This window comes from Temnothorax curvispinosus, unplaced genomic scaffold (assembly GCF_003070985.1).
Source record: "Temnothorax curvispinosus isolate PA1 unplaced genomic scaffold, ASM307098v1 QBEX01016545.1, whole genome shotgun sequence".
NCBI lineage: Eukaryota > Metazoa > Arthropoda > Insecta > Hymenoptera > Formicidae > Temnothorax > Temnothorax curvispinosus.
This window is the reverse complement of record NW_020226325.1, coordinates 285065-294922: the sequence shown is the minus strand read 5'-3', so window position 1 is coordinate 294922 and position 9858 is coordinate 285065. Positions and strand designations below refer to the sequence as shown.

Below are 9858 nucleotides of genomic sequence, written 5' to 3'. Positions count from 1 at the left end.
CCGTTTAGTCCAGTTTTAATTACGAGTTTGAAATCAACACGCGTCTCTCCAAACATCAATTGTCGAAGAGATTTTGCTGAAGAAGCTGCGAGAACGGCTGAAGCTCATTGTGACATTGTGACATGTATAAACATATAAAGAAAGGAATTGATAAAAAAGTCGCGGCGTTCTATGATGAGTGTTATTTTTAAAGGAGCGTGCGAGTATGCAATGTAGTTTAGCCTCTTTACCGCGTTATAGTATATTTTTTAATGTTAAAATTGTCCTGTGACTATACGTACACATTGCGCTGAAAATGACCACAAAAAATGGTCGAAACGTTCGCGAGTTTTTATGTATTAACGGTTAAGAAGAATATATACAACTTTGCGGCGCCCTATTTACCGCGCCTATTTACCGGCTCTTATTGCCTCTTTCCCTTAAATTGAGTTATTTTTAAAGTTATTGCATTCTCGAACAATAATAACATTTAAATTTGCATAATAATAATTAAATATTAATCATTAAGGAAATATTATATTTTGTAGTGTTCTTTTTATTTTTATTTAATTTATTTTATATTTATAAAAAGAATAAGAAGAATACTACAAGCTATATATGTATTATTAATAATCAAGATTTATTCACCACCTAAGATTCATCGTGACGTTATGATGACCGTAAATATTCGCCGACAATGCGAGTTTAAAAGATAGTCTTTCTTCGCGGCGCTTATCTAAAGTCAAAACGACACGGAGAGACGCCTAAGAGCGGCCATTATTGTTTTGATGCAATCGCTATATAAGTGATACTCCACATATCGACACGAAACATGGACGTTAAACTAATCATTAGGGAGAAAGCTGTGACAACGTAAACGACGCTGCTTTGAAAGCTTCCTACTCGGTACTTAAAATAAACCTTAAAAATCAGTTAGCGAAAACACCAAAATTTTTACGATAGACGTTTGCCGTGCACGCCGCGGCGCGCGCCGGCATTCCCGGACTCGGCGACCTATTAGGTCAAGGCCAATTTAGAAAGTAGGTCAATGTACAGCTCGTGACAAAAGTGTCCCGCCGCTCAAGTAGGTCAAGGCCATGTGTCGCTGGCTTGACGCGAGAAAGTCTTCCCTATTGTTTATCGCAAATATCTGGGCAACCACCCAAGATATAGAGATGATTCAAAAAGGACTGTTTAGTTTATACTCTACGCTATTGGAATATCTCGATTTTGTTACCAACAATTACGTCCTTCCGTTTATTTAACATGATAAAGCGCGGGCGTGCCGTAAAGATCGGCTGCCAAATGATTTCTGACTTTCATAAAACGTTTATATCTCGGCAATCGTAAAAGACAGAATGATGATTCAAAAAGCACTTTTTAGATCGTGCTCTACTCTATTAGAATTACTCACTTTTATTATTGGCAATTATTTATTTCCGTTTATTAAGACGAGAAAGCGCGCAGCTTAAGGATTCGGGCGCCAAGCGATTTTTTATTTTCATAAAACGCTTAGATCTCCGACAACCGTATATAAATGATTATAGAAAGACGATTCAACAAGCACTCGTTAGTTTGAAATCTGCCCTATTGGAATTAGTCATTATTAATACTGGCAATTTTACAGTTTTGATTACTAAGACGAGAAAGCGCGCAAGATCTTAAATGTGCGCCGAGCGACTTTTTATTTTCATAAAACACTTGTCATATATCTCGGCAATCATAAAGTGATAGAAAATTGATAGAAAAACACTACAAAATCGTTTATGCAACACGTGCATGGAAAGTGCCCCATTACGCACGCTACGCGTGCGTGATAGACCACTTTCCAGGCACTTGCAACATAAAATAGGGAGTGTAAGTCGTGGCGAGTGCGGTAACCGCACCCGGAAATTTTCATTTTACCTTACTTGTTACACAAATAACTATTTAGCCTTTTTTTTCTCGTTTTTAATGTTTTTTTTTTAAGCTGATTTTATGAATTATTGTTAAGTATTTTTGTTGCGCGCCGACTTTGAAACTGTGTATAATCCGAGTCGATTTTGGCTAAAATTATATGGAATAAATATGTTCTCGTCAAGATATAAGGTAAATTTATATTATTCGTTCACTGTCGCGAAAATCGCCAATGTATCACTTAATATTGTCAATTTTTTTCGCCCAATTAATCAATTTCGTCGTATACCTATTATACGAACAATTTGCATTTTTATTTATTTGAAATATGTAATATCCTGTAATGATTATCGGACTTAGTCAAAATTTAAAGAAAATATTAACATTACGATGTTAGTGCTAATAAATGACACGCTTATCAAGGATTTGAAGATAAAAAGTTTCGAAACATTACTGAATATAGGTAATTGGCGAGAATAACGTAAATTCTTAAATTATATTATCAGTGTACGAAATTAAACAATTGTTAAAAAGCGCCGTTATATTTACATTGATATATCCTCTTTAGACAAAACATGCTCTTTCAAATAAAATTATAGACAAAGAATTTTAGAATGCTGTTGCATAATGCTAGCCAACGAGAAAGAGGTAGTGTCGAATGCCGTCGCTCGGCGTTCGGTGAATCGAAGCTCCGAAATGAGAGAATGCGACAAACAATACTGTACACGACTATACGAATCTCGAGAAATACGTTTATTTCAACATTGTTATGTGTTCTTTAATGCGAGGCATGTTTTCTCGAAGCAAATTACTCCATAAAAAGTTTTAGAATGTTGTCGCAAAACGGTAGCCAACGCGAAAGAGGAGACTTTAAATGCCGACGGGCGACGATAATTGAATTTTGAAAAATAGCTTCATGTGTTAACTATATATATGTATCTTTTAATGTAAGGCATGTTCTCTCGAGTGGAATTAGACTATAAAAGGTTTTAGAATGTTGTTATAAAACGACAGCCAATTAACGAGAAAGAGAAAGTTTCAGATGCCGACAAACGACGGATATTGATAAATTTTAAAAAATAGCTTTATTATTAATTTTAACATTGCCCCAGTCGCCAGAAACAGAAAAAAGAGAGAGAAAAGAAAAAGGGAAAGAAGGAAGAAAAAGAGAAAGAATCGAAGAGAGACAGAGATTGGCCGCACATGCGCTCTATCTCTCTCATTTTGAGAACCATTTTGTGTTCCAGGATGGTGCAGACTGCGACTGCAGGCTAGTCGTCTAGTGCTATATTATATGTCGATGTTGTTATGCAACACGTAAGCGGAGCTAACCTCACTGTCGGTTTTGATAATCGGTGTTTATAAGATCTTGGAACCCACGTAATCGTCAGAAAAATCATGGCGCGGTACGTTATTCTATTATATTCATCAAAAATCCTGTACTCTAATATATATTAATTATATGATTAGGTCAACAATGCGTGAGGCAAAACTTTGATGTTGACATACGTCAGTTTTTCATGCACTGTAACTTTAAAGTAATATTGAAGCATCAGATTTTCTCCGCAGTCGCGGAAGAATTTGTTATGATAAAAAGCAGCCGTATCTTATTTCACTTGTTTGCATAAATTCCTTTGTTATCCAAAGTCATGGGACCAACATTTCACTCAGCTGTCTTCGCTCAATCTTTTCATGTTGTAGAAAGGTCGAAGAAACAACATTAGAATAATGTTTAGTTACCCTACCTAGATTAACAATAGCTTTACATAATTATTATTGTAATTTGTCATAATTTGTCGTGATTGGCTTTTTAGAGTACCAGAGATCCCGGACACCAAGGCCATGGATGGGGACAGGCCCATGTCCATAGTGCGTCGTGTGGGACGCGAAAGGGAGCGGATGCTGGGAATGACGGACGAGGAGCGGGCGTGGAGGAAGAAGTGGTTGGACGCTCAGAAACTCGCGCCCGAGGAGCCGGTGATGCCCAAAGGCTACTACGAACAGATGTACAATCCGATCAGGCGATTCTACATGGCACCCATGAACAAAGTCCAGAACATGCTGGAACCGTTTATTGTAATAACGAGAAAGAGTCAGCTTGGCAACACATACGTTTGTGATACAAATAGTTTATAACATTTCTCGCTCTTGTAGGGTAAAACATCAGCGTACGTGCTGCGGCACACTCTGACCAGAATGGCAATGGGTACCTTTGCAATCTATTGTATCTATTATCATCTCAAGTACAACAGAATGGTATGCAAAAATCTATTTCAACGTACTGAACGCCCTGCTTTTAGTAACGCGTCATATATTCTATTATATGTATTATACGGCTTCCTTCAGAACTGGACGAGGAACGGTGGATGGAAGATCACGGTGTCGAGACAAAAAATGTATCCTGACAACAAGGACCTGAATGCCTTATACAAAACGGAGGGCAAACAATTCTACGTAAACGATTTCGACAAGTCCCCTATATAAATCTCAAAAACGCGATATCTTCCTTGTATAGTTATTATTTAATTTACATCGTTAAATGTCACTAAAATGAGAAACACGATGTTGTTAAAGAATGTCATTAGTAATAAATTGTCCTTATATTATAATCCTCGTGATTGATAATTAACGTCCCATATCCCTCAGGTATTTTTTCATTAAGTTAAATCCGCGATTAATTTGTCGATTAATATCATTTTATTAATACGAATAGAATTATTAATTTAATTTTATTATATAATTCGAAATTTTGCTGTGAGGAATTCTGCCGATCGAGTTCATCGAGTTAATTAGAATTTGGTCGAAGTCGCCCTGAAAAACGGACCAAACGCGGTCGCTCGTTGTCGCTGCGATAGCGAGAGTCGACTCACGCTGATGCGAGTTTCCCTAAAAGTGAGGTTACGTTGCCCTGTTACAGCAGTATAAACATAACAAGTACTCCACATTCATGATCGTGTTTCCGAGTTAGAATAGACGTTATATCGAGAAAGTCAGTTTCTACGAGATGGCCGAGACTCCCTTGAGTTTGGGCGAGAAGACGTTTATTATGCATGGAGTCGACGTGAGTATATCCGTCAACAACAACACGTGCATAGTGTGCACGTGTTAATTTTGTTTCCGACGATCCGACGTGCACGCTTCCGTACTCGCCAGTATTTATTCTTAAACACTATAATTACCTCCGATTTATTAATTGTTGTATTTTAGGCAACTTCAGAGATTATTATAAATAAAAATTTAGGTTCGAAAAATATTTTTCTGTTAGCTTGTTTCTATACCCGGTTAATCGAATCTCGATAATAGATTTTGTGTCTGCTACAAATTTTGTCAGTAGAATTCTAGCAGAAGTGTAACAGAATATATTAAAAGAATATAATGACAGATTGGTTGCGAGAACCAATTGGAATCTGTCATTTAATAATCATTGACAGGGAATGTATGATTTAACCCTTTCAAGACGGTGGGAAACTTTTTTGTGTTTTTATATGCACAGTATTTTATGTGCATTAGTATCTTTTCGTACTTAAATGAATTATTAGACATGTATAAAAAGGATATTTACAAAATAAGAATTAAAAAAGTTTTTCATTTTTGTTTTAAACTTTAGTCCTGAATTTAAACTTGATGGTACATATATGTGTATCTGGAGTCTGGAAAGGGTTAAATGATTACAAAATGATAAATGGTTTCTGGCAGAATATAAGCTTAATGTAATTTATGCCAATCTGTTCTGCTCGAATCTACCAGCATATTGCTAACATTTTACTTATTGAGTTATACATTGTAACAATTGATTTGTTAATTTCAGCTTGACCTAAGAAACGACGGTCGATCCAGGTATCAGTATCGTTCTATTGAGATCGAAACCAGGTTGATGAAGCACGCGCACGGATCAGCGAGATTACGCATAGGCAACATCACGGATGTATTGGTCGGCGTGAAACTGGAGATCGACACGCCGTATGCCGAAAGACCAAATGAGGGCAAATTAGACTTTTTCGTAGACTGGTACGTATGCGTCTTAGGCTCGGATTCTCGATTAACGTTGAGTGACTTACTTTTGATTGTCTTTTCCAGCTCCGCTAACGCTACGCCGGCATTCGAAGGCAAAGGCGGGGACGATTTGGCGACCGAGATAAGTAACGTCCTTTCCATGGCTTATCAGACGCCAGATGCCTTCGATTTGAAACAGCTGTGTATAATACCTCATAAGAAGTGTTGGAAAATGTACGTGGATATCTTGGTAAGTACTGTCGGACGATACGACTGGATACGACCGCGCTTAGAAGTCTGCTTCATTGCTCCTTCACCTTTCCAGATCCTTCAATGCGGCGGAAATCTATTCGACGCTGTGGGTGCTGCGGTGAAGGCGGCGTTGTACAATACTGAAATTCCGAGGGTGATCACAGCAATGCTCGACGGTGGCGAGCCGGATATTCAGGTGTCGGACGATCCTTACGACTGTATCAAGCTGGATGTTACGAATTATCCGTTGGTAGTAACAGTATGCAAGGTATGCAATAATATTTAATCATTATTGTAAAATAAATGAGTTGATATGGTAGCAGATTATGTTTTCTATAAAAAAAGATACGATTTTTTCTTATTTTTGTAACTTTTTATTAATTACTTTGTACATTTTCGGCAATTAAGATTCAATGTTTAATTAATAAAAATGTTAATTAGTACGCTGAAAAAAAACCTTTCCTCTAACAGATTGGAGACAATTTCGTGATAGATCCAACGTTGGAAGAAGAATCCTGCAGTGCGGCTAGTATCCTCATGTCCGTGATGCCGAATGGCAAGGTGACATCCGTGGTCAAGCTGGGATACGGTAGCTTGCTGCCTAGTACCTTGATTAAGATGTTGCAGGTAATAACAGTATCTGTATATTGATTATTACACGCTGTGGTTGAAGGCGAACTATTCAGGATTTGCCTTTGAATCTGGATTTTCGATTTTACAGGTTGGAAAGGATATTGGCCTCAAGCTAAACGAAACACTTATGAAAGGATTGGAGGAGGAAAATAAGCTCGGCCAAACGAAACCTATATTTGGCTTTCTTAGATAATAACGCGCGCGTGGACGTTGTCATGGACTTCAGAAGATACAAATATATTTTTTTTAGATTCTTAATTGTGGACTTGTTAAGTTGCGCAGTGTTTCTCGTTATTTATATAACTTCTAATGTTACGATGCAACTGTGTTATTTTTAGGGGGGCCTGCTAGTTGTCTTCCAGAGATACACATGTGTACTACACACTACATTTCTTTGAAAAGATTTAGTGTTAGTACGAATGCTAAAATTGCGTGAAATTTTTCTAAACTCGTAGTGTTTTTCATACTTGCAAAATTCTACATATAAAGCTGCGAGAGCATACTTTTTACTAGTGTAACAATATTCAGTAATTAATTGTGTATGTATGTGTGTATTTGTGTGTGTGTGTGTGTAACTTTGCAAAGCATAATTTGGAAATTATTACGGACTTTGAAAAAAAATTCTTATGAGGCGTTGTGAAAGATATGTGTATGTGTAATGGTAGAGCAATGAATCAGTCAAATAAATGATACTAGAGACATGTGTATAGATTTCAACTATATACTATTATTTTTTAATTCAATAATAATTGTCCCGTCTTCTAATTCGGGCAAGTACATAAAAATCTCTTAAAACTTCAATAATTTCGGACTCTGAAGTTTAACAGCGCTCATTTACCGACTCTGTATGGCGTTTTCTTATTTTTTTAAAGGTTTTTTTTTATATGAAAAACTCGCGTCGCGCCCGGGACGTGTTCGACAATTTGTTCTTTGATCCTAAACATCATCCGCTTGCTTTGATTATATCTCGACAGGCGGATAATTGAGTGTTCGACAATCAAAGTCGATAAATGACGCGCGCGCGCGCGATGAAATCGGCTTGACCAGCGAATGTACAGAAAGTAACGCCTTCTCGTCCATAAGAATTAACATTGAGAAAAATAATTTCTGACGCGATTATTTCAATAGCATTCCTTTGTGTGTGTTTTACAGTAGGATATTCTTACGGTCGTATAAATATCCTCCATGAAGTCAGTTCGTTATATATAATGGGCAGGGAAGCGGGAAAATTCGCACGAAGCTCGAACTGTGATAACGAAATCCGTTGTTTCATTTCTTCTCTCTTTTTTTTTAACGATCTTTAAATAGAGTGGCTATTACAATGATTATGTTGAAAGTAGTGCTGAAAGTAGTGAAAGATATCTTTTCTTTTAGTTTCTTATAAATATTTCTGTTCTTATACACAGCGTTTTTTTTTCTTCCTCTTACGGATTTGTTAATAGTTTGTACAGAGGTCCTAGCATAAGTAATTCTTACAAGATAATCGTTCTCTAGTGTGTATAATCGTGTGTGTAGTTACAAGTTCGTCAACGTATATATATATATAATATATATATATATTTAATATCATTGTTGCTTCCGAGCGAGCTTCCGAGAAAATCGGACGTCCGATTTTAACAGCGGTGACATCGTCAAGCGACATGTAGGAACCTCTCTTTCACACACACATTCTCTCTTTCTTTCTTTCTCTCTAACTCTTGTTCGTAAATTGAAAACAATTGAACGTGACGAGGACCGAGGATCGCATTTTTGCATGGCCATCGACGCGAAATTACTTTTGCGTGTAAAATAACGTTGGAGATGAATGCATTCGTCATTGCATCGCGCGGCGCATTTAAGTCGGAAACTCTGATTAAGTACCATAAGTAAATTATGAAACGCCCAGTCACAGTTTTTATGAACAAGATCTTGAGTTTTTAAAGAGTGGAAGTGTGTCGGCTTTGCGAGAGAATGCTCAATTTTTAATCTACAATGAATAAGCTATACATCAAGTTTATTCGCAGGTAGATATTAAATTAAATATAGGAATAAAAAATTTAATTTAAAATAATAGAATAACAGTAAAAAAAGAAATATCCAACAAATATATGTTAAATCAATAAAAATAATTTAAAATAATTCATAAAATGAATATTTTTTTACTTGAGCAGTAATATCGTCTTGAAATATTGTTCGCGTCCTTTCGCAAATAAAAAGTGACTCAAATACGTCGCTTACGTATCTAAAATCGCGCCTTGCGCGTTAGATTTGTTTTAATCGGAGATCTACAACGGAGAAGGACCACTTACGAGGCCATGCATTTACGCACATGCATATATGCATCGGTGGAAGTTTGTCTCTCGGCATCCCCTCGTCGTTTCTGTTACATTTTTACATTGTCTACCGTCGAAGCTTATTTAATAAGTAACAAATAAGGATCGATAGCGTGTGGAACACTATCTCGCCCCTCATTTCTAATAACAAACTAAACCTTAAGCTACGCTAACAATAAGTGAACTCGCGGATTACTATCGTCGAGACGTTAACACACGTTGTGTCATTAACACGCTGATTCCAGGCGGAACGAAGGTACTTTGTCGGATTAGAAAAATTGGAACACGATCGGATTCGCGATTTAAAGAGCGGGATAATCGCCGGGAAAGTAAGACAGTCGAATTCCTTGAAGGAATAACGCCAGGGACCGCGATAATGCAATAATATAGTAATCAACGTGTCAATCATCTGCCGCTATATAAAATTTAAGCTTGGACGAACCTAAATCTCGAATTTTTTGAAGCATCGGTCGCTTCACGAAGGTCAATCGCTATTCTAAATCGCAATTTATCAATGATTATTATGAAATTATCAATATGAGAGTAATTGCATGTACCTCCGAGAGGAGGCAATATTTAAGCATAATCTCGAAAATCAGTTTATCGGTTTCTTAAGTACGTTATTAAAGCTACGTTATTTACGTGTTACTCCGCGCGCATTACATGAATATATACATATATATATATTCATATTGGCCTATTGGGTGCCTCGGAAGAGATGCGCACTCGATGACATTAAAATGCAGTCGGATTTTTCAAGTTGACTGAACTTTGATCTCTTTTTGATTTGCAG

At 36.9% G+C, this 9858-nt stretch overlaps 1 protein-coding gene across 1 annotated transcript; it reads left to right on the top strand.

The window, feature by feature from the left end:
* Positions 1-3145: 3145 nt before the first annotated feature.
* LOC112466765 (exosome complex exonuclease RRP42-like) lies at positions 3146-7464 on the top strand. Its single transcript, XM_025035050.1, has 8 exons — positions 3146-3281; positions 3690-3951; positions 4030-4131; positions 5684-5883; positions 5953-6118; positions 6194-6388; positions 6592-6747; positions 6842-7464. Exons 1-8 carry the CDS (start codon positions 3274-3276, stop codon positions 6944-6946), a joined length of 1194 nt encoding a protein of 397 aa, XP_024890818.1. The 5' UTR covers positions 3146-3273; the 3' UTR covers positions 6947-7464.
* The last annotated feature ends 2394 nt before the right edge of the window (positions 7465-9858 follow it).